General features: G+C 50.7%; 1 protein-coding gene across 2 annotated transcripts in view; it reads left to right on the top strand.

Moving 5' to 3' along the window:
* SYT13 (synaptotagmin 13) overlaps positions 1-15,534 on the top strand; it is a 40,496-nt gene extending 24,962 nt beyond the window's left edge. For both annotated transcript variants that reach the window (XM_055423908.2, XM_088843511.1), the window contains 5 exons: positions 3,716-3,941; positions 6,590-6,724; positions 8,182-8,483; positions 13,255-13,384; positions 15,230-15,534. In XM_055423908.2, coding sequence (XP_055279883.2) covers positions 3,716-3,941; positions 6,590-6,724; positions 8,182-8,483; positions 13,255-13,384; positions 15,230-15,534 — 1,098 coding nt within the window. The remainder of the gene's footprint in view (positions 1-3,715; positions 3,942-6,589; positions 6,725-8,181; positions 8,484-13,254; positions 13,385-15,229) is intronic.
* Positions 15,535-24,126: the final 8,592 nt, after the last annotated feature.

Below are 24,126 nucleotides of genomic sequence, written 5' to 3'. Positions count from 1 at the left end.
GTTCACAAAGACCTCAATCCAAAGGGGCTTCAACAATACAAACATTATTGTTCATGTAACCGGAAGTGCAGCGGTAAGACAGCTTCCACGTTGGTTGAGTTGGTGGCTTAGTGACACTGTCATCAAGGACACAGCTTCCTTCTGTCTGTCCACCCTGTGGTCCACCTTGGCGGCTGTGTCCTAAGACTGGCTCACCTTGTGCTCTTGAGTCAGGGCCACGTGCTTCCTACCCAGCAAGGGAGAGCCGTGGAAAGCAAGTCCTTTCATTCCGTCTGGGTGGCTTCCTCAGGACAGTCTCCAAGGTGATGCTGAGAACAAATAGAACCAGACCAAGCAGTACCCCCTCCCCACCCTTGCCCTGGAACTGGGGTGGGACCCAAAAGAGCCCGGTGACCTGGAGGGAAGTGGGAGGAAAGAGGGGATCAGTGTTGACAGGCACCCAAGAAAAACCCAGCCAGACACAGGCTCCCGAGGTTCTCAGGGGCCACACAGAGTGAGACCCACTCAGCAGGGAGGAATGCGAGCCCAGGCTCTGCAGAGACTTGAAGTGGCAGACGGACCCTCATTCAGAACTGAGCCCAGTGATTATTTCTTTTAAAAATGCAGAGTCAGCCAGATTTGATCAAAGTGGGAATTAATCACCATAACCCTTTTCTGAGGAGGGCATGGCAACCCACTCCAGTACTCTTGCCTGGAGAATCTTGTGGACAGAGGAGCCTGGTGGGCTACATTCCGTGGGGTCTCAAAGAGTCAGACGTGACCGAAGCGACTTGGCTTGCACACACACAACCCTTTTCTAAAATGATTGAACTAAGGTGAAACAAAATATAAAATGTAAACGTGTTCCCCAGACCAGCCCAACAGCCTCAGTTCTGGCCCCAATAAGTGACAGAAAAGGACGACTCTGAGAAGAGGATGTGGTCCAGTCCCTGTGGGAAGCTGTGGGAGGCTGCTGCACAGGAGGGAGACCCACAGCCTGAACCCCTGGGGTGCTGCAGTTGCCACTGAGAATCCAGCATCCAAAACGAACGGGTTTTTTTTTTTTTTTTTTTGAGAAGCAGCTGCAAGGCAGTGGAAATGACGCAAACTTGAAGTGAAAATATCCGGAGGCTTGATGGTATACCTCTCTTCAGTTATATGACCTTGAATTTCCTCCATCCTCCCTTTCCTTATTGTGAAAGAGAATAGTTAGCATAACTCAGGCTTGGATGCAGTATTAGAGGGGGGCACGACTTTGTGGAGGACAGAAAGACACGGGGACATCAGTCACTGCTCTGCGTGTCTCCCGGGGCCTGGCCTTCCTCCCCACTCCTCCTTCCACCTTCCAGACACCCTCTCCTTTCAGGTCTAGCTCACGCCCTGGCGCCCAGGACGGCTCTGCTTGCCCCCCTGCGGGTGTCCTCTGCTGTCCCCCATCTGTTCCACACACAGGCTGTCTGCTGCCTGCCTCTGTCCTGCTTGCAAACACACTGTTACTTCCCTCCTGCTTCTGATGGTCTCCCCAACTCATCTGCAAATAAACAACCGTGTCTCCCACCACTTTGTTGCTCAGCATGTGGGAGTGAAACAAACCTTGAAATCACCTCTTCCTTGAATGATAACTGAGGGGCGAAATGACCTGCCCAAAGTTGCTCAACCCAGTTAGGTCAGCTCTGGAAGCCAGGCCCCTGGATGCCCAGTGGCACTCTCGGGGTGAAGGTGCAAAGGGGACCTGACTTTGCAAAGCATACAACTCCCCCCAGGGTGATTCGTTGAAATGTGTGATCATGACAAGCGTCTCTGATGGGTGGCTGCTGCCTGGTAAAGGCTTGAAGGCAGAAAAAAACGTTGTGAGCCACTGGGGCAGTGGGCTCTGGGTCCAGGCTGGTCTAGGTTCAATCCTGTCACTGCCCTCACTGTCCGGCCCCAGGAAACCTTGGTCCGTGGAAGTCAGGAAGTGCTTTTCCAGCTCATGCGTGCCAGATGCACTCGCCAGAGGTCAGGGTAGATGTGTTTGGGCTGTATTACAGCCTTCTGGGCAGTGTTCCCAAGGGAGGATGAGGTGTTTCGTCCCCTCTGAGCCCCTTAGGGAGCTCTGATGGCTGCATACTGCTGTGCGGGAACAGCAGCCCTCAGGCATCCGCGGGAAGTGGCTGTTGCGTCTTGTCTCTTCAGCACCTTCTCATGGACTCTGTCCATTGTCCAATCAATGAGGATAGTTCGGAATGCCTCCCATCATCAAGTTCCAGCCTCCCCCAGGAATATCTGGGGACAGAGTTTCAACCAGGTCAGAGTGCCTAGGAATTGTCCTGGGGTAATGAAATGTACAGAGGGCAAACACTAAACATGAGCTTTGAAACAGTGTGACCTCTGCCCAGCTCCAGGACTGCACAGACTTCCCAGTCTCCGAGTCACTCCTGCCACTGGGCAGAGCCACCTTGATCCCTGGCCAGCCCTTCCCACAGCCACAGAGAGCAGAGGGGCAGGAGGACAGTCTGGAGGGCAGGCAGCTGCCTGGGGGCTCTGCTGTGGGTTGGTGCCTGCCTTAGTCTGAGGCCTGTTCTGTGGGCGGCCCACCCAGTGTGCCAGAGTTTCAAGCTCTAGGTCTGGTTATCATTTCCTATTTCCTGGGGACTGGGCAGGTCCCCAGTATTGCTGACTGTTATGTAACTTTGAATCTGTCAAATAAGAGAAATCTCAGTGCCCAGTGGAGGCAAAGATAGAAGATTCCACTCCTGTATGAGGGAGCTTTGCTTACTTAAGGCTTGGCAAGCAGGTGGGTAAAGAAAAGATGCCCTTTCCTCCAGGTGGAACTAAGGCCGCCCTACCCCAGGGCACATAGCCAGGCAAGTGGGGCACAAATCGCATTTTGGTCCTTATCTGGGCATCTTTGCACAGTACACAAACCACACAACGCAACACGGGAACCCTAGCTGTAAGTATGTATTGCGTGCTCCCCATGAGCAGACGCTGCAGGAGCAAGGCAAGACATAATCCCTGTGCTTGTGGAGATTGTACTCTAGTGGGAGAGACTGACCACAACAGGCCAGGCAATGATGGAAACAGTACAGGGTGAAAGCCATGCTCCAAAGCAAAGTGCAGAATGCGGTGGTCGGAAGGGACAGACTTGGAGGAGGGATTTAATTTAGAGCCTGTGGAGGCGGAGGTGGGTGGTTTGGGGGGAGGAGTTGGGGGCCAGAAGCCAGACCCAGAAAGAGTTGGGCCTGTTTGAGAAGCAGGCTGCTCGGTGGCTGGAGAGGGGTTTGGGGTGATGTCAGAAAGGTGAACACGGCCAGGCTGGGCAAGCACTTACGGGTCACTGCAGGGAGTTTAGCCTTGGTCCTAAGTGTGGTGGGGCCACATTCATTTCTGAGTCACTGAGTGGCGAGGGGGATGGGGAGAGAAAACCAAGGCAGATGGAGCGGTGGGGGAGGGTGACCACGGCGGCCTGGGGACTCCTGTGGACACAGCAGCAGGGCGCCGGGCCGCGGATGCCCAGGGGCTGGACTGACGGGGCTGGCATCTCGGCGGGCCCCAGCGTGATTCACGATGGGGGAGATTCTGCTGCACTTTGCGATGATATTTTGCCTCCCCAGGTCATGTTCCTCGGAGCACAAAGGAACCCCAGCCCTTCCTCTGTCACCCCTGAAAGCTCAGGTCATCTCTTCTCCCTTCTGTGGGTGGAAACAGGCAGGAGGGCCTCTTGTGGATTAATCGGAATGATTTGTGTTTGCAGTTTAACGTCAAAAAGTCCACAGAGCCTGTCCAGCCCCGAGCCCTCCTGAAGTTCCCAGACATCTATGGACCCAGGCCAGCCGTGACAGCCCCGGAGGTCATCAACTATGCCGATTACACGCTGAAGACCACAGCAGAGCCCGCTGCACCGGCCAGCCCGCAGGCCCCAAGTGACAGCCGCCTCAAGAGGCAGGTCACGGAGGAGCTGTTCGTCCTTCCTCAGAATGGTAGGGCTCTCCTGCCCCTCACACTTCTGTCGACGATACCCAGCAGGGTGTGAAAGCATCTCTAGCTGGTGGGTGTGGCCAGCCCGTGTCCGCAGCGTCGGACACTGGGCAAGCAGAGGGCACCAGGCTTTGGAATTACACTCCATTATTCCCCACGTGTTCCCTCATTGTGTCTTCCCAAGGCCTCCAGCTTTCCACTGGGAAATGGAGAGTCCCTTCCAAGTTGTGTGTGCAACCTCAAACAGGGGATAGAGAGTTGTGGTTGAACTATGGGCTTCATTCAGAGTCATGGGTCTAATTCTCTCCTCTTTTATGTACCCATTGTGTGGCCCTGGTCATATCGATCATCTTTCTGGGCCTCAGTTTCCCTGGGTATAAAATAGGATGACATCATCACCTGCCCAGTAAGGTTGTTGTAAAATGTAAATGTAACAATGCATATGAAGGGTTTAGATCAGAGCCTGGCACAAGGATACAAACATCATTATTAGTATTATTTCTATTCTCCTTCTCATCAACATCAACATCAAGAATGGAACACCTTTTCGTGTAAGGCGCTTTGCTGGGCCCTGGGGCAGATAGGGAAAGAGAGACAGTCCCTAACCCAAAGGAGCAAAGCACACAGACTTTTATAAGGAGATTAAAAAAAAAAATCCAGCCAGGAGAATGGATTGTTAATGTGGTTTGGGGTTTTGTTCTGCGGGGTTAGAGAGGGAGATGGTGGACACAGAAGCGGCATAACCGGCTCTGACACTGACCCGACTCCTAAGGCATCTCTTGGTCAGGGGCCAGCACCCATGCGCCGGCCAGTGGACGGGTGGCCCCTCCTCCAACCCCGCCCAGGACCACAGTGATTACCTTGGCATTTCTTCAAGAACAAATTCAAGTAGTACCTGAGGCTGGAAGGAATCCTGGTTGGCCTTTAGCCTCCAGGTTTACCAGCCCACGTTTTAAATTAGAATAGACCCGTGACCCGCGCTCTCAAGGTGGGTGGGGAACAATTTGCAGGAGGACCCTTGGGAGTGGTTATCGGAATCAGACTCACAGGACAGCTCCATTGTCTTGGGAGCCCCAGTGTCCTTGCCTGCAGAATCCCACCGACAGAGGACCTGGCGGGCTGCCGTCCGTGGGCTCGCAAAGAGTCGGACGTGACTGAGCGACTACCACACACACACCAGGTTCCTCAAAGCTTGGATGAAGCCAGGCGTGGGCACTGCGCACCAAGGCCAGCAGCAGGGCACCTCAGAGCCTGAAGCTGGAGGGTCCAGAGCACGCCTGTCTTTCTTTCTGGTTCCTCTTTCCCTTCCCCACTGCAGGAGGCAACCACCAAGTTCTGATTCCACTGATTCCAATCGAGCAAGGGCCAATTGGCTCAGCAAGTCCTGACCAGAAGCTCGAGGGTGCAAGGGAGGAGAACGCTGGATCAGGCCAGCGTTCACTGGATCATGTCCCCTTGATGTGCCGAATTCAGTCCACTCCCACAAGCAAAGATCCTCACTGGCCCTTTGTTGGGCTCAGGGTCCTGATTCTTGAAGCTGCATCCACTCCCGCATTTCCCAGGGTGCCGGCTTTGGTTTGGTCTTGGTTTGGTTTAGATTTTGAAGGCTGAGGCAGTCTGAGAGCTGACAGCTCTGGGTGCCAGGCAAGCCCCGTCTGGCACTGACCCCGCTGCCGTTGTCCAAGCCACCTGGGTCCTGAGTGCTTGTATGTCTGGCTTTCCACATGGCTGTTCACATCCTTGTCAATTCGTTCCTTGCTTAGACACACCAGGGAGATTCTTCACTACTTGCAAGAACCCAATAATGAAGCATTTTGAAAATTAAATACTCCTCTATGTTTTTACCGTTTAAATTAATTCTGAAAATTAAAAAAAAAAATTAATTCCAATTTATTTCAAGTGAAGTCTGCTGCAGCTGCTGAATCCTTTTTTTCTTGAGTTATGCTTGACTAATGAGAATCTTCCAGATGTTTGGTTGCAGTCCAAGTTAGGGGAAGAGTGAGCAATAGCTGTAGTTTTACTAAGTGAATTAAAGATAAGGTCATTCATTTATTCAGCAAGTAATCACTGACCATGCACTAAGGTCCACTCTGCTCTCCCTAGCCTTGAGTCATTGTTTGACATTTGTTTCCAGCCATGAACTCCTGGGGAGCATGGACTGGACTCTGTAGAGATGTGGAGCTGGAGATGGGCTGGGGAAGGATTTGCCTGACACTGGCTGACTAGAGCCATGTACGCTGTGACAATTTCCCCTGCCGAAAACTCACCAGGGGCCAGGCCCTGAGCTAAGTGCTTTTCTCACTTTATTTCATTTAATGCTCATAGTAATTCCAGGAAGAAGGAACCGCTGTCACTCCCATTCTAAAGATGAGGAAACTGAGGTTCAAAAAAGTCAAGTAACTTGTCCAGGATCACATAACTGTTGTGAAGCAGCTCATGTGTGACACCAAAGCCCAGGTCTTGCTCACGGAGCTGTGATGGCCCCTGGAAAGGTGATGCCCGGGACCACAGGTGGTGCCACCATGCTTTTGCACCCAGTTAGGAAGCTTTTGGTTCAGGTTCGTGGCCTAGCTGGCAGAGATGGAAAAGTCATGGGCTGGGAAACAGGATCCCAGTGTGGGTAGCCGTAATGACTTTGCCTTCTCGATAGGTGTGGTGGAGGATGTTTGTGTCATGGAGACCTGGAACCCAGAGAAGGCCGCCAGTTGGAACCAAGCCCCCAAACTTCACTACTGCCTGGACTATGATAGGCAGAAGGCTGAACTCTTTGTGACTCGTCTGGAAGGTATGCTCTTTCGCGGCCCACTGTGTGCCTGTCTGCCTGAGCGCCTGTGGCTGGAGGGAGCCCTGGGGGCTAGATGAGCAGCTGCAACAAACAAGACCCTGAGGCCTGTGACCCTCAGATACACAGGGGTGTCTCCTCTCTCTCACATACCAGTCCAAACTGGGGATTCCTGGTTGGCGGCCATCCTTCCTCCAAATAGTGATTCAGGGACCAGACTCCTTCTCTCTGCGGCCTCCTTGTGGCCTGTGCTTAGCAGGTGGAAAGATGGGGAGAACAGGGAGAGGCCACAACAATTCCTTAGAAACTGTAACCTACATATGCTTACTTCCCATTGGCTGAAACTAAGTCACAGGACGGCTGACTGTAAAGAAGGCTGGGAAATGTGGCTTACCGCGTCCCCAGTTAGAAGAATGGGTTTTGGTGAACAGCTAGTCATCTCTGCTATAGATGCGTTTGACATCAAACAGGGCTTTGCGCTGGACACAGAGGGTGTTCTGAATGGTCAGCAAAGCTTCCGTAGTCCTAGAACCAGGCAGTCTTTCCTACGGGATTACATTGTGCCTGGTCTCCCTACCCTGATAATTCATTTTACCATCGGCAAACAAAGCTAAGACGTTGCAAAGGACATAGGGTTAAAAATGGGTACTCTGTGTTGCCTGGAAACTAGAAGCTGGGAACAACAAAAACTGGAGTTTTGTATTTAATTTTGCTTTTTTGACAGAGTATTTTTCCTTTTAGCTTTATTTTATTATTATTATTTTTAGTGTTTCATAGACTTTCTTACATTTGGTCTTAACAGTAGTCCCATTTGACAGGTTTGAAAACTAAAGTCTAACAACATCAAGTGACTTGTCTAAGATCACTCTGGCTATTTGGTGCCAGAGTCAGGATGAGGCCAGTTCCCCTGAAGCTCAGTTCAGGTTTCTTTCTATTAGGACACATGGCCTCTGTTCTTTATCGTCTCATTCTGGGTAACCCTAGATACCACTTCACACATTGTCACTGAGGAACCAGTTATGAAAGCTCTCCAGGTGCAAACTGGAAAGCCTCACTGGGAAAGCATTAAAAACACCAAGGTTCAGAACATAAATCAACACTCATGAGGTTGTGGCCCAGCGATTCACATCACAAGTGGTTATGTGATAAATATCTAAAATAGAGAACAAATGAGTTACAGTATCCACGGCAACCCTAATAAAAATCATCAGCAGTTTGTGGGCCCAGGCGCCTTGGGGAAGTCTCGGAATAATGAGAAGAATCTCCTATTTTCGAACGGCTTCCCGAAAGGCGATCTCACAAAGCCAGCATGGTCAACCAGCCCTAGTGGGGTCTCTTTCAGACCCCCAAGGTCATGGCTGCTAAGGCAGATCCTGCAGCGCACAGCAGGGCCGTGCTTCTCGCCTCCCCTTGTCTCTGACAAGCCCCCCGCATCTGTGCCCATTTCTCCCTGGCTGCAGCTGTGACCAGCGACCATGATGGAGGCTGTGACTGCTACGTCCAGGGCAGTGTGGCCAACAGCATGGGCTCCGTGGAGGCCCAGACGGCCCTCAAGAAGCGGGAGCTGCGCACCTCGTGGGAGGAAGGCCTGGTGCTCCCCCTGGCCGAGGAGGAGCTCCCTGCAGCGACCCTGACGCTCACCCTGAGGACCTGCGACCGCTTCTCCCGCCACAGCGTGGTCGGGGAGCTGCGTCTCGGCCTGGATGGGGTGTCCGTGCCCCTGGGGGCCGCCCAGTGGGGCGAGCTGAAGACTTCAGTGAAGGTAGGGTCGCCTGTCCCTGGGGTGGCAGGGCAGGACTGGGCCAGTGCTCATGAAACGAGCTTGGAGACCTTCCCACCCTGGGGATGGGGGTCTGGGCAGGGAGGCGGGGTATAAAAGTAAGGTGGAGTCTTGAATAGGATGGGGGGGTTGGTTAGAGGAGACCGATAGCCCAGGATCTGGGGGTTCCTGGGGTCTAGCCTTGCTTCTAGTTTCCAGGCACAGACACCCCTACCCCTGGCCTCACCATGATGGAAAACATCGCACTGTGAGCACCCTGACCCTGGTGCTGACGATGTTTATCCCCATCCAGAACCATTCACACTCCCTGTTGCATCCGCTGCGTGCCAGGCACTGCAGGGGAGAGGGGTGCCTCTACTCAGTACAGGCCAGAGGGAGAAGCGGGAGCAAATGGTGACGATGATGGTGGTGGCTGTGATACTGACGAGATCTGACAGAAGACATCTAAGAGGGGCCGGGCTGAAGTGCTCTGGGACAGAGCGTTCTAGAAGGCCTGGTGTGCAGTGGTGTTTGTGCTGGACTTTGAAGGAGTGACCACGGCTGGGGGCCCAGGTTGGGTCTCCCCACCCCTCCCCAGCTGCCGAAGCTGTGAGTGGAAAGCAAGCATCTGCTGAGATGTCACGCTGTCCAGAGAGGTTCCTTGGAGAGCCAACCACCAACCCCCACAGGCCAGGGCAGCAAGCGGGTCAAGGAGGGTCAGGACTGCAAGACAGGGTGTGGTTATTTAGGCCCTCATCCAAGGGCCTGCCATGATGGTGCCTAGAGGGACCCTTCTGGATGGCCAGTCTCTCAACCAGCTGGTCAGTGCCTTCTCTGGAGGCTATATAGCCTGCCAAGCCTAAAGTAGTTACTATCTGGCCCTTTATAGAAAAAGTTCGCCTACTCCCATAAATAATAAAAATAGGAAGAAGGGTAGTAATTTTTGAGCACTTGCCATCTATCAGTTGCTATGCTTAGAACTTTACCTAAGTTCTGCCCCTAATGAACAAAGCAGAACTGATGACAGGAGTGTGCGTTGATAGGCAAGAGCAGTGTGGCTTAGAGAAGCTCAGTGACCAGCGTGGGGTTGCCCAGCTGGGACCTGGCTCGCTCGGCCTTGAGGCTAGGTCAGTCTGCTGGTAAAGCCCACGTTGTCCTGCGCCGCCGTGGGACATAAGTGCCCGGTAGCACAGGAGCCGTGGTCAGCAGTCGCCTTTCCTGACGGACACCGCGGGAGGGGAGAGCACTCTTTCTCTCCCCATCTGCTATAATCTCTTCTTCGTCCCAGTCACCTCTCTTTCCCAGGCCCAGAAAATTGATAAACATTGACAACCGCTCTCAGCTGGAACCAGGCTGCTCCACAGCACGCTCTCTAATTAGTGTGCGGTTTGGGACTTGTGTGGAATCACAGCCGGGGCCCCTGGGAAGAGGCGCCCAACATGTGGGTTTATTCAGCTGGTAATCCAGCTTCCTCGGGAGATGGAGGGCCTCCCCCTCCAGGCCTTTGGAGCGTTTGGTGCTGCCCGCAAAGGGTGGCAGTCCAACAGGTAGAAGTCTCAGCACCTAACCTGCTTCTACCCTTTCTCCTGGAAGAAAACTTATTCATTCCACAAAGGTCTTGTCCAGTTTCCACCAAGTGCCAGGCAGTGTGCCTGAAACTGAGAGCTCAGGAGATGAGAACAAAGACCCGCCCTCATGACTCACTCATCCTAATCATCGCACTCATTGTAGCCGTCAATGTCCCACAAATGCACTCCTGCATCCACTGGGACCCCTGGCCTGTTTGCCACTGATAAGAACCATGTCAGGCCAGCATGGAGTCAGAAGTCAGAGGCGGTGCTCTCCGTGTAAGTGGTAAGGGAGAGCCCCAATGCCCAGCTAGGGAGCCCCTCTGCCTGACCATCGAGAGCGGATGGATCCTACAGGCTGATGTGAACAAAGTGGGTGGAGCCATCAGCTGCTACAGCCCACGTGGTTTTCTTCTCTTGGTCAGAATGGGTTAAACGAAGTGCCTGCCTTGCCCCAGTTCTCACTGGAAGATGGCCAGCCAAAAGTGGCACGTGCGTGACCAGGGATCACAGAGTGACCCACTCCAAGGACAGCTGGAGAGATTCCCTGAGAGCTCGAGAGAAAGACGGGGAGCAGGAAGAGGTGGGGGAGGATGGCGAAAGGAAGAGGGTTATTGTTTGTCAGCAGGCACTTTCAACAGCAGAGCCGAGAGGGCGGACGGCTGTGATGTCACCAACTGGGCTCGTCTGGGGCTTCGGGCACCCTGCACAGAGCTGCAGAGCCCTTCACGGGCTGCAAAGTCCAGGCTCCTCTCACTTGGGCACCATGTGGCCAAAGCCCAGGCCAACACCTGTGGATGGACCTCCAAGAAGTGCTGTTGAAGCAGAAGACTGGTGCTCATCCCAGCTCAGCCAACACCCCGCTGGGTGCCTGGACAGATGCCTGAGCTCAGTTCCTTCACCGTGAAAGGAGAGGTCTGTCCATCGAGGATGCTGGAGGACCACAGGTTTAGGACTTGGGCTTTGCTAGCAGACAAGATCCCCCATTCGAGGCTCAGTTTCACTACTTAACTGGCTTCATGGGGCTTCCCTGGTGGCTTAGACCATTAAGTCTGCCTGCAGTGCAGGAGATCTGGGTTCATTCTGTGGGTCCGGAAGATCCCCTGGAGAAAGGAATGGCTACCCACTCCAGTATTTTTGCCTGGAGAATTCCATGGACAGAGGACCCTGGTGGGCTACAGTCCATGGGGTCACAGAGAGTCAGATACTACTGAGTGACTAACACATACACACACACACACTGGTTACAGGAGCTCAGGCGGTGAAGTTCGCTCTCTGAGCATCAGGGACTCAGACTTAAAACGGGAACCAGGTCAGTATCCCTCTTACTCTTGTCGACAAGATTAAATAGGATGTCTCGCCCTTCCTTCTCACAGTATGTATTATGTGTCAGCTGTGTACTAGGTGCTGGGGATAGCTTTGTGAGGATGACAGCCTCCATGGACAGATATCATAACTGCACCTAGCACAGAGTGTGTTGTGTTAGCTGCTACCCTTAATGCCATTGCCAAAGTTCCTGGCAACTCCCAGAAACATTCCGTCTCACAACTAAGGCACCTAAGGCACCACTTAGGGCTAGTTGAATTGTGGCGGTCATATTGAAGACATTTCCTGAATGAAAGATGTGACCCAAGCAGAGGGCTGGCCAGCTCCTTCATCCAGCTTTACTCCCCAAACCCTGTCTCCCCTTCACCCAGAAACAATGCTCCCAATTAGTATTCTCAAGAAGTAGTGACTATCCTTTCTTGGTAACTAATGATAATCATCCGAGCAAGGGTAAAGATGCTGCTGTGTGCACCAGGCTCTGTTCTAAGCCGATAAATAATTCCTCGTGTAATTTTTACAACCCTATTGCATGGAGATATTACGGTTCCCATCTTACAGATGAGGAAATGAAGGTTTGGGAAAGTGAAATAACTTGCCCAAGGTCACATGGCTAGTAAATGGTGAGCTCGGACTTGAGACCCAGATGGTCAGATTCTAGAGTCCATACGCTTCTCTCTCCCCTTAGAGTATGACCTGCCTCCTGTGGAGACTCTCGCTCATTTTTGTCCCTCAATGGATTTGTTGAAATTCCAAACAAACTCTCGGAGGAATCTCAATGGAGAGACTCTGTAAAGCTGCAGACGGGGTGGGCGGGGGTTGGGGGGGCGGTGGATAGACAGGCTGGATGCTTCTTGGAGGCATCAGCAAAGTGCAGTTCCTGGGAGGGTCTGTGGTATGTTAGCTCCCATTGTATGCCTGGCCTTTGTTGACATGGTTGGTCATTCTGGAGACCAAGCCAAGCCCTGCTCAGCATTCAGTTCAGTTCAGTTCAGTCAGTCGTGTCCGACTCTTTGCGACCCCATGAATCACAGCACGCCAGGCCTCCTTGTCCATCACCAACTCCCAGAGTTCACTCAAACTCATGTCCATGGAGGCGGTGATGCCATCCAGCCATCTCATTCTCTGTCGTTCCTTTCTCCTCCCGCCCCCAATCCCTCCCAGCATCAGAGTCTTTTCCAGTGAGTCAACTCTTCCCGTGAGGTGGCCAAAGTATTGGAGTTTCAGCTTTAGCATCAGTCCTTCCAATGAACACCCAGGACTGATCTCCTTTAGAATGGACTGGTTGGATCTCCTTGCAGTCCAAGGGACTCTCAAGAGTCTTCTCCAACACCACAATTCAAAAGCATCAATTCTTCGGCGATCAGCTTTCTTCACAGTCCAACTCTCACATCCACATTATTGACTCTCTCAGCCCTGCAGGGGCTGGAAGGGATTCTTTCCCAGTGTAATGCCTTGCAACATCCTGCTGCTCCAGGAACCTGATCAGTCAATGCTGTGGTTTTCAAACTAGAACCCTAGGGTTCTGTGCAAAGATGCCTGAGGGGGTCACGGGTGATAAAGTGAGAGGAAGTCCTGGTCCTCTGTCCTGCCCACATCCTGAATGGCATCTCTTTGATCTGTTTGGTATGTTGGGTTTGAATATGAGCTGTTTGGAAAATCACGTTTGTGGCGAATGAAACAACCTCATATTGAAACACATGCTGGCATAGGATCCTTCTGTGCCCTCCTGCAAGCCTGGAGAAAGCAGCCCTGATGGGTAAGTGATTTCTAGGATGCCTCTTGGATACAACTCCAGGGCGACCCCAGCCTCAGCGATGGTGACGGGGCCAGAGGGCATCCCTAAATGAAGCTCCCCTCCTGCCTCCCTTCTTCTGTTTCAGGAGCCGTCTGCGGGGACGGGAGAGGTCCTTCTCTCCATCAGCTACCTCCCGGCTGCCAACCGGCTTCTAGTCGTGCTGATTAAGGCCAAGAACCTCCACTCTAACCAGTCCAAGGAGCTCCTGGGGAAGGGTGAGTGAGGTGTGAGAGGGGAGCCAGGGCCCCTCTAGGTATGTGCCCAGATAGAGGTGGCACCTGGGAGGCAGTGGAGATGGGTGAGCAAGGGACCTGGAATGTGAGTACATTTGTAGAGTCAGCCTCAGCTGTGTCCTCCGCCCCCAAGCTCTCAAACCAGTTCTGAAGGACACACTCACTTCCCTAAGTCATGTCCATTAACTCCCGGGCCAGTCCTACCCGTTAGCACCCAAGTGTCAGCTTCCTAGGGCTCCCACATTGTAGATCCACCGTGAGAAGAACAGCCTGATCCGTGGGTCACAGGAAGCCTAGGATCAGACTGTAGCCAGGGAGTGGAGAATCTGGCCTGCAGGGGAAGCTTGGCCCCACTTTGTCACCCAGACCTGGCTGGACGCATCTTCCGGGCAGGTGGTGGGATTTCCCTTCTCCGGTCTCAGCTAGCCACCACTCTGCTCCCCACACCCACCCTAGACTCCTCTCTCTTCCCTGCCTTTGTCGATCGGCCATCCCCACGCCAGCTGGGTGTGGGTGACGGCAGAAGGCGTGTGGGCACACAGGCTGAGGAGGTGTCTCTGCCCCATATACCCAAATAAACATCTCTTCAATGCCCCAGAAGCCTTGGCTTTTCCCTCTGGATACCCCAGCACAGGCCCCAAGGCTTAAGGACCACACAGCCTCTCTGATCAGAGTAGGAAAGAAAGCAGCATTGGTCAGCCGTCTTACACCTGGACTGGGAGCCAAGTGCTCAGAGCAGGATATAAATACATCGATATTTATAGCAGGAAACAAATAAAGAATTGCTTCTGCAGTCAGGACCTTTGGGAGAGATTTTTGACGAATGAAAAATCACCCAAGTTGGTCTGGCTGACAGACCCCTGAGCCGGAGGTCAGAACTGACTGCTTTTGCCTTGTCTGCTCTAGACCATTCTTTGCCTCCTGCTCTTTTTTTTTTTTTTTTAATTTTTATAGCTCCTGTCAGGACAATTACAGCTCAACACTTTATCTCTCAAATATCTCTGTTGAAATAACAAACTAACCACCTGGGGGTGATAATTATAGCAATAAATATAGAGTAACAATTATTCTCACATTAGCTTTGGAAACCTTGACTGATGGAAACACGATCCCAGTCCAGAGCCTCGAGATGCTATGTGAAAGCTTGTCTAGTAGCCTGCTGCCTGATTTCCAGGGTGGGGGTTGGGAGCCGGTCAGCTCCACTGGGGTCAAGGCAGGCTGCCCTCACCCTCCACGTGGGGTGGGATCCTCCAGTAAAACTTGCTAAAGAACAGAAGAGAAAAACCCAGTCAACCAGCAGGAGACCTGCTATCTTAGGAAGAGACGAAAATGCTTGGATGGAGAACTAAGGGTTTGAAGACATAGGGATGGCGTAGTGTTCCTGGTCTGAGTTTAAAATCAAGCTGCAGGACGTCTGAACCGTCATCCTGGGCCTGGTTTGATATGGGACATGGAGGCATTCAGAGGGGCTCTTGAGAAAGGTTTCCTAGCGGTGCTTCAGTGTGACCCTGTCATGGGCCACCCAATGACCAGCCATATGTACTGTGTTCTGATCTGCTTTCCATACTCCAGGCAGGAGCTTTTGCTGTATCCCCATGTTCAGACCGGCTCCTGCCATAAGGTGGACATTGAATCACTGTTGAATAGATACATGGCCCGTGAGATGGGGGGGAAGGGATGGTGGAGCAGAAGCCTCAGTGAGGGTCTAGAGCCAGAGACCCTGTCTCTCCATCCCCAAGAGGCAGCATCACCCCAGCTCCCCCCGCCCCAGACCCAGAAGCTCACTCCTGGCCCCACTTTCTGTCTCTCTCCTCCATCCCTCCCCAGATGTCTCTGTGAAGGTGACCTTAAAGCACCAAGCTCGGAAGCTGAAGAAGAAGCAGACAAAACGAGCCAAGCACAGGATCAACCCCGTGTGGAACGAGATGATCATGTTCGAGCTGCCGGATGACCTGCTGCGGGCCTGCAGCGTGGAGCTGGACGTGCTGGGCCTGGGCGCCGAGGGGCAGAGCTGCGTGCTCGGCCACTGCAGCCTGGGCCTGCACGCCTCGGGCTCCGAGCGCAGCCACTGGGAGGAGATGCTCAAGAACCCGCGCCGGCAGATCGCCATGTGGCATCAGCTGCACGTCTAGGCAGCCCCCTGAGCCGCCCCCAGGGGCACAGTCTGCCCCCCACTACCCCCTGCTCCTCCTCTTGTGCCCTGTCCGCATTCTGACACCAGAAGACAGACGCGTGTGCAGAGACCAGGACCCTCTTCCTCTCCCATCACACTCCTGTTTCCTAGGAATGAGCAAGGATGGAGACGGGACGTGGGTCAGAAGGAACGCGTTTTGCTGATCTGTGTTATTGAAAGAGACGCTTATCACATACGATCCGTGTGCAGGTTTTGCAGTGGGTTTCAGGCTGGATGCAGAGAAAGCTGAACTAGGGAAATCACGGATGCAAAGAATGTGGTTTTTTAAAAATAAGCATGTCAAAAAGGGTGACGGAAATGCTGTATCCTGGATCATCTCAAAAGAATTAAAGATGGCCAGGGCGGGATGGAAAATCAGCCAGCATGAAATCGTGCTACTGACCCGAGGCACTAACCCAGCAGTCCCAAACAGTGTGTGAAGAATCACCAGCAGATTCCCGGACCCTGCTTTAGACATTCCAAATCCGTCATCCTGGCGGGACCCCAGGAGCCTGCGTTTTTAACAAACGCAGAGTGGTTTGGATGAAGAGGCCAGGGCGCTGCATTTGGAGAAATCCCTTTCACAAAATCCGCAACTCGGTTTCACAGTCCTTGTCGGGCCCCCGACTCCCTGGGGCAGCCAGTGCCATTGCTGGACACTTCAACCACGGTGTGAAATTTAGGAGCCTCCGTTTTTAATTTTAATCATTTGAAGTCTTAATGTTCTCGTTTGTGCTTTTTTGGATCCTGCTCTTGGACTGAATTTTGTGCTTTCTATTGAATAACTGTATTGTTTCATCTCGAAATCAGTTTATACTATACGTGGGGAGCCCTTCCCTGACCAGGAGTAGGTGGGATTCCCCCATTGGTTATTGGGCACTAGTTGCCACGTCCACCAGCATCACCAAAGTGACCCTCTGAGTCAGACTCCTTCCTTCTCAGCCTACCAGCCACGTGAGGAGGAATTCCATCTGGGGCACATTAATTTAGTCTGGGTCTGTGGAAGGGGAGGAGGATAGGAGATCTTTTCAAGTGTGCCTCTGTTGCTGTGTTTAGGATCTATCACTTTAATTAGTAAATAATCAGCAGCTAGGTTTCACATCGCTACCTGATTATTCCAAATAGCTGTCCACATCATTAATTATAATATTATGAGCCCTGCTTGAGTAGATGTAATATTTGCCTGGGTACCAGGATTTCTGGGTTCTGTTGCTGACCATCCATAAAAGCAGCCTAATGATGTAGCAGCTTGGTCTCTGTCAGTGATGCAATAGATGAAATTGTGCCATGCCATAGGCACCCCTCACTAGAAACAAACTCCAAAGCCACCAGCAGATCATTTTTAAGCTTCATGTTGGCAGCTGACCATCCCTGGCAAGTGCCAGACATTTCCAGAACCTCGGACTCCACATCTGGACTTTTTAATACTGACAGCTAAACTCTGGGCCTTCAGAGGTCACCCTGGGTCCCTGATCTAGAAAAGAATTCCTTTCCTTCACTCCTGTAACAAGTCAAGTCATTCTTGGTCTCTGCCTGAGAATTTGAGCAGAGACGTGTCATCTTTTGTCATCATTTTTCCTTTCTGGACAGCAATAGGAAAGCATTTAGAGATAACTTCTGCTGATCCCCTGAAGAAACAGAAACAATATCTCATTCCTCATAAATGAGAAGGTCTTTCACATAATTGGACATTTCTCCCATTAAGTCTGGCCACCTCCTGCCAAGTGTTTTTTAGGCAAGGCGTGTGTCACTGACTTCCCACAACACATCTTTGAAAGCCCTCTCACCACTCTGGTCTCCGTTTTTTGGTTGGCATGCCGAAACAGAGCAAAGAATCCCCTGTGTAAGCTGACCAGTACTCAGTTCTTGGTGACAACTGCTACTCTAATTCAGAGGAGTCTGGATCCTAGACTTAGAATCAGGAAAGGTGGGTTCTACTTCCTTATAAGTCCATGCACCTGCCTTACAGTCACACTAAAGGAACTTTGCAGTGAGCTTTCAGGGCCCCCGATGCCAGAATATCAGCTCCACCCACAGCCATCTATCATGAGGCATTCATTTCTTTGGTGTCAAAGGTTTCATTTTCCAGAATCCAAACTAAAAGGGTGTCCTTGAAAGGAGTCAGATGTCTCTGCTTGACATCTTAGGTGTCAGCCTTCATCTCGCTAAACGGAAATAAGACAGGTTTTGCCTGCTGTGTGCACTGGTGTATTCCAAGCACCTTGAATAGAGTTGACTCATCGACCCTTAATAAAAATGTGTTCAATGAATTAGTGAATGAAGGATGGGTAGGGGAGTACGAAGAAGAATATACATTTTTATCTAAAATGCAAATCAGAGTCCTAGTTGAGTTCTCAATGGTAAGTTCATCAGAAACCTCAGCAGCTGGCCTAGAAATTCATAATGTTGAGTATTACCATTCACCTAATGACAATTTATAGCTCACTATGTAAATAATTGGGCTTCCCTGGTGGCTTGGATGGTAAAGAATCTGCCTGCAGTGACGGAGTCCAGGTTCAATCCCTAGGTCGGGAAGATCCCCTGGAGAAGTAAATGGCAGCCCATGCCAGTATTCTTGACGGGAAAATCCCATGGACAGAGGAGCCTGGTGGGCTACAGTCCATGGGGTTGCAAAGAGTCGGACATGGCTGAGTGACTTTCCTTTTACTTTATGTAAATAATCAACATAGTGAGCTATAAGGATGAGGATATACAGATGAGAATATAAAAGCTGTGTTTCCCACCAGAACTCCATCTCAGTGAATTTTAAATTACCCAGAGATATCAGACTGGCAGATGGAAAAACTTCAGTAATCTTTGCATCCGCTTACCTTGTACCAGATACGTTTGCAATTGAGTACCAGATTAGAATAATTGGGTCTGTGCAAATGCATCAGATCTTTTCTTTAAAAGAAACATTTGGTCCTTTGCCGGGGATCATTTTCTAAGTGCATGAAGCAGAGGTGAAAATAAAGGGAGAAACCATCTCCGACTGGGCTGTTGCCCATGAGGTGATATGATTTCGTCATAGATACGGCGATGGGGATGGAAACCTGTGAGTCTAATCTCATTCATCTTGCGACTCACTTCTTACATCAAGTCCGTATGTATTTGTTGAGTGCCTATTGATCAGGACCTTGCACACGTCTGCCCATTTCAAATTGAGATATGACTCTTGGTGTAGATTGAGTGACGAATCTCCTCCAGTGTAGAGAGAGTTAGCTGGAAGAGCATTCCTTTGGGGCAGCTCCTTTGGGATATAAAGGAGTCCCGGGCGGCAGGAGACTGCAGCCTATGCCGATCGGAGGTGAGGACCACCGAAAAGACCTAGTCCTTGAGGTTTGTTTTTGCTGCCTGCGTTTCCTGTTGTCAGTGCTGTGTCTCTTCTGCAGTCATGAACCGAAGCACAAAACGACGCATGAGATATTGTACTCATATGTCTGGTGTCATACTTTGGAGCAAAAACCTTGCAGTGGTAAATAAATAACTTTTAACGGGGTCAGCTGCCTAGTGTGTGCGTGTGTGTGTGTAAGTTCCTGTTTCTTAATACTTTGGACATGGATTTCCCTGGGAGTCCAGTGGTTACAAGTCTACTTCCTAATGAGCCCACGCACCACAACTGCTGAAGCCTGCACTCCTAGAACCTGTGCTCCAACAACGAGAGAAGTCACCATGGTGAGAAGCCCAAACACAGCAAGGAGAATCCACACAGGTAGAGCAAGCCTGAGCACAGCAATGAAGAGCCAGTGCAGCCAGAAGTGAACAAACAAATATTTTTAAAAGATGAAGCATAAAAAAAAAAAAAAACAACTTTAGACATAGGCAATGCAGAAAAGGAATCTGATAAACACACGTGAACTCCTGCCAAGTTTTATAAAACTTGACAAATATAGTTGAAATCCCCTTAGCCTCTCCCTCAGGACACCACCATCCTGAACTTGGGGTTTCTCACCCCAAACCTTTCTTTCTATTTTTACTACATGTATGTGTAAACCTCATAGAGTAGTTTGTGTTTCTAATTTCAAATTGTATCACACTATTTTTGCTCCACATTAAAATTTTGAGCTTCATCCATGCAGATTTATGTAGCTCTAGTTCCTTTACTTTTTGCTGCTGTGTTATTTTCCATTGCATGAACATGCCACAATCCCATTCCCCTATTGATGCATGTTCAGATATTTCTCTCTTTTTTGTGTGTTGGAGGAACTGCTGCTGTGAACGTTCTCAGGCAAGGCCTCTTGGGGCCTGAACTTTATTCTTGAGAAGGAAAGGTGGAAACTCTTTCTCTAACATACCCCCAAAGAAATGCTCCCATCAATGGAAGAGTCAGGGCAGTGGCTGAGCAGTCCCCTGTGCTCCTGGTGGCGGGCAGGGACAAGGGAACTTCAGAGTCCTATCGTCTTAGGGCCTCCTTGTGGCTGCTGCCACCCTGCCTTCAGGAGGAAGAGGCTCAGGCATTAAGCCAGGGGAAGGGCCTGAATTTTCAGGTCAGTAGGAAATCAGGCAGGTTATGGACCCATGCCAGTACTCTTGCCTGGAAAATCCCACGGACAGAGGAGTCTGGTGGGCTGCGGTCCATGATGTCGTCCATGATGTCGCTACGAGTCGGGCATGACTGAGTGACTTCACTTTCACTTTTCACCTTCCTGCATTGGAGCAGGAAATGGCAATCCACTCCAGTGTTCTTGCCTGGAGAATCCCAGTGATGGCGGAGCCTGGTGGGCTTCCGTCTGTGGGGTCGCACAGAATCGCACACAACTGAAGCCACTTAGCAGCAGCAGCATGTGGAATTAAAAACCAAAGGCTCTGAGAAAGGATGCTGCTGCTTAATCACTCAGACGTGTCCAACTCTCTGTGGCCCCATAGACGAATTTTCCAGGCAAGAATACTAAAGCAGATTGCCATTTTCTACTCCAGGGGATCTTCCTGGCCCAGGGATCGAATCCACGTCTCTTGCATCTCTGGCATTGGCAGGCATATTCTTTACCCCTAGCGCCTCTGGGGAAGCCCTCTTAAAAAGGACAAATGAACCATAAAGAAAGGCTTCACTTTCCAAGTCTGTACATGTAATTCCTTATTTTATATTATATATATTTGTTATATTTTAATGACAGCCAGGACTTCTATTTCCATATTAAAATGGGAAAAGTGACTCTTATCCCATGTAGCCAAATGTTGTGTAGACTGTGTTTCACAGGTAACTATGAATATGGTCCCTGATGTGCTCAGTCCCTCAGTTGTGTCTGACTCTTTGCAACCCCATGGACTGTAGCCCCCCAGTCTCCTCTATCCATGGAATTTTCCAGGCAAGAATATTGGAGTGGGTTGCCATCTCTTTCTCCAGGGAATCTTCCCAACCCAGGGATCGAACCCAAATGGCCTCTGAAGCCCAAAATTAAGATTTGAGAATCTGGATCTACCAGAAATAAAAATAGGCAAGAAGAGTTTCAGTTCAGTTCAGTCGCTCAGTCGTGTCCGACTCTGCGCGACCCCATGAATCACAGCACACCAGGCCTCCCTGTCCATCACCAACTCCCAGAGTTCACTCAAACTCATGTCCACAGAGTCGGTGATGCCATCCAGCCATCTCATTCTCTGTCGTCCCCTTCTCCTCCCGCCCCCAACCTTTCCCAGCATCAGAGTCTTTTCCTGTGAGTCAACTCATCACATGAGGTGGCCAAAGTGTTGCAGTTAGGGATGATTTTATACTGGGCTTTCCACTGAACCACCTTAAATAACAAAGTCTGCTCCAGCCTATGAAATAACTCAAGTCTAGAGCACTGTGTTTAGGAGCTGGGCAGCCCAGCTAGTGTCTGCCACTGCCACCTCCTTGACTCTGGATAAGCCACTTGCCTCTGGGTTTATGCCCACATGTATAAAATAAATTTGGACAAAATGATCACTCTTCAAGATTTAATGTTTTATGATTTGGTAATTGAGACTTCTCACGTGTATCCTTGGCCTCCAATCTCATGTGTAAAATGAACTAAACCCAAGGGAACAGGTACCTGCCTTCCCTGCCCTGGGCCAGGTTTTCTGACAGCCACTTGCTCTTCCAGACAGTATGTGATGATACCTGAGGCTTTGAGTCATACTCCTCTCATTTGCTTAATTGCTAATGGAGCCGGTGGTGATTTTCCCACCCAAGAGTTTCTACTTTTTAGAGTCAACTGGAAGCAACACCGTTTCAAGAGCTCAGAACCCTAGCATCTGTTCTCTCTGCCACCCTGGGTGGATGCCTGGCAAGGGTAGAGCCATAAGATGTGGCTGTGGATGGATTTAGGTGGTGGGGCTTTTCTTGGTACCAGTCTTGGAGAACTGCCCCCTGTACCCATCCCTAGTCTCCTACAGAGAAGCCAGCACAGGTAGTGGGCAGGGCCCTCAGCATTATCCCGAAGCCAGAGATGGAGGCAAGTGCCTACCTGAAAGGAGGTGGGAAGAAGCCAGACTTAGGATTGGAAGTCAGACGTTGCCATAGAAAGCAGTCTAGTAGTGGCTCGTCCTCAACCGGGTGAAGTCTCTTCTCAAGGCAGACTGGGCTGGAGCCTGGCTTCCCATCAGTTTCCCAACGCCCTCCCTTGGTGTCTCAGGACAAGTGGATGATGGCAGAAATCCTGTTTTAGAAACACAGGGATTCAAACCAGGAACAAGCCAGGAGAAACCTGGTTTTCCCACCAAAAACAAATCACCCTCTTTGTAGTCTCTTTGCCCTCAAGGGTCAGGTGAATTGAGCTGTTGACCAGAAGAGGGTGCCCTGAAGTTCTGCCTCCAGGCTGAGAAGGAAAAGAAGGTTAAGGCAGAGGTTGCCACCCAGTTGTTAGCTGGGTATTATTGGCTCTGTACTGAAAAGTAACAGGCAATCCCTCAGCCAGGCTAAGCCCTGGAATTCTAGGAGAAAAAAGGGAAACCTAGGCTTCCTAGCATCTGTTTCATCCTGATGTGAGAGGTGACAGTAATGATGATAATGATCCTGGTCACCATGTTGTAAGTCTCTGCTCTGTGCTGAGCCCAGAAGATGCAGACTCAGATAAGTGACTTGCCCAAGGTCTCGCAGTTTTTAAGAGGCAGAGTGGGAAATTTGAAGCTGGTACCATGGAAAACTATGACAATCCTAGACAGCATATTAAAAAGCAGAGACATCACTTTGCCGACAAAGTTCCATATAGTCAAAGCTATCGTTTTTTCAGTAGTCAGGTATGAATGTGACAGTTGGACCACAATGAAGGCTGAGGGCTAAAGAACTGAAACTTTTGAATTATGGTGTTGATGACTCTTGAGAGTCCCTTGGACTGCAAGGAGATCAAACCAGTCAATCCTAAAGGAAATAAACCTTGAATATTCATTGGAAGGACTGATACTGAAGCTCCAATCTTTTGGCCATCTGGTGTGAAGAGCCAGCTCATTGACAACTTTGACGCTGGGAAAGATTGATGGCAAGAAGAGAAGGGGGTGACAGAGGATAAGATTGTTGGGTAGCATCACCAACTCAATGGACATGAATTTGAACAAACTCTGGGAGACCACAAAGGACAGGGAAGCCTGGCGTGCTGTGGTCCAAGGGGTCACAAAGAATCAGACATGACTTGGCAGCTGAACAACAACACTGCTCTAACCCTGAAGTCCAGGCTGTGGTTTAGAGCCAGTGACCAGAGTCTTTATTGGAAAGGTAACAGATGCTTAAGCAGTCATTTAAAAAGGCTATCTGAAACCACGAACTCAGCCAGTTGCCATACCGGAAGAAACTGGAAAGATTCTCTTCCCTAAGAGAATCTGGGAGCACCTGCCTGAGCGGGGTGGGACGTTATCCAAAGGACAAGTGCAAGTTGGAGTGGAAGAGAACTCAAGCAAGCGCCTCAGGCGCCACCCCAGCTTCATAGAGAAAGGGCTGGGTCGGGGCCAGATGTTGCCAGGGGTCAGGTGCAGGGGTCCCCTAGTCAAGTGAGGAAACTGAGGCAGAGAGAGGCAAAGTGGAAGCATCTCAGGTCTCTACTGTGACCAACACAGCACTGCTGGGACGGCACTTCCATCAGGCGAGTGAAACTTACACTCAGTCGTTCATCCCTTCAATAAACACAATTCAATTCAGTTCAGTCGCTCAGTTGTGTCCAACTCTTTGAGACCCCACGGACTGCAGCACGCCAGGCCTCCCTGTCCATCACCAACTCCCAGAGTTCACTCAAACTCATGTCCATTGAGTCGGTGATGCCATCCAACCATCTCATCCTCTGTCATCCCCTTCTCCTCCTGCCTTCAATCTTTCCCAGCATCAGGGTCTTTCCCAATGAGTCAGTTCTTCACATCAGGTGGCCAATATATTGGAGCTTCTGAACACTGATTAGGTGCCTATTATGGCAGAAAGTGAAGAGGAACTCAAAAGCCTCTTGATGAAAGTGAAAGAGGAGAGTGAAAAGGTTGGCTTGAAGCTCAACATTCAGAAAACAAAGATCATGGCATCTGGTCCCATCACTTCATGGGAAATAGATGGAAAAACAGTGGAAACAGTGTCAGACTTTATTTTTTTGGGCTCCAAAATCACTGCAGATTCTGATTG

The sequence above is a fragment of the Moschus berezovskii genome, chromosome 14, assembly GCF_049115385.1.
Source record: "Moschus berezovskii isolate FMDL1 chromosome 14, NW_MosBer_1.0, whole genome shotgun sequence".
Taxonomy (NCBI): domain Eukaryota; kingdom Metazoa; phylum Chordata; class Mammalia; order Artiodactyla; family Moschidae; genus Moschus; species Moschus berezovskii.
This window is presented reverse-complemented; position numbering and strand designations above follow the sequence as displayed.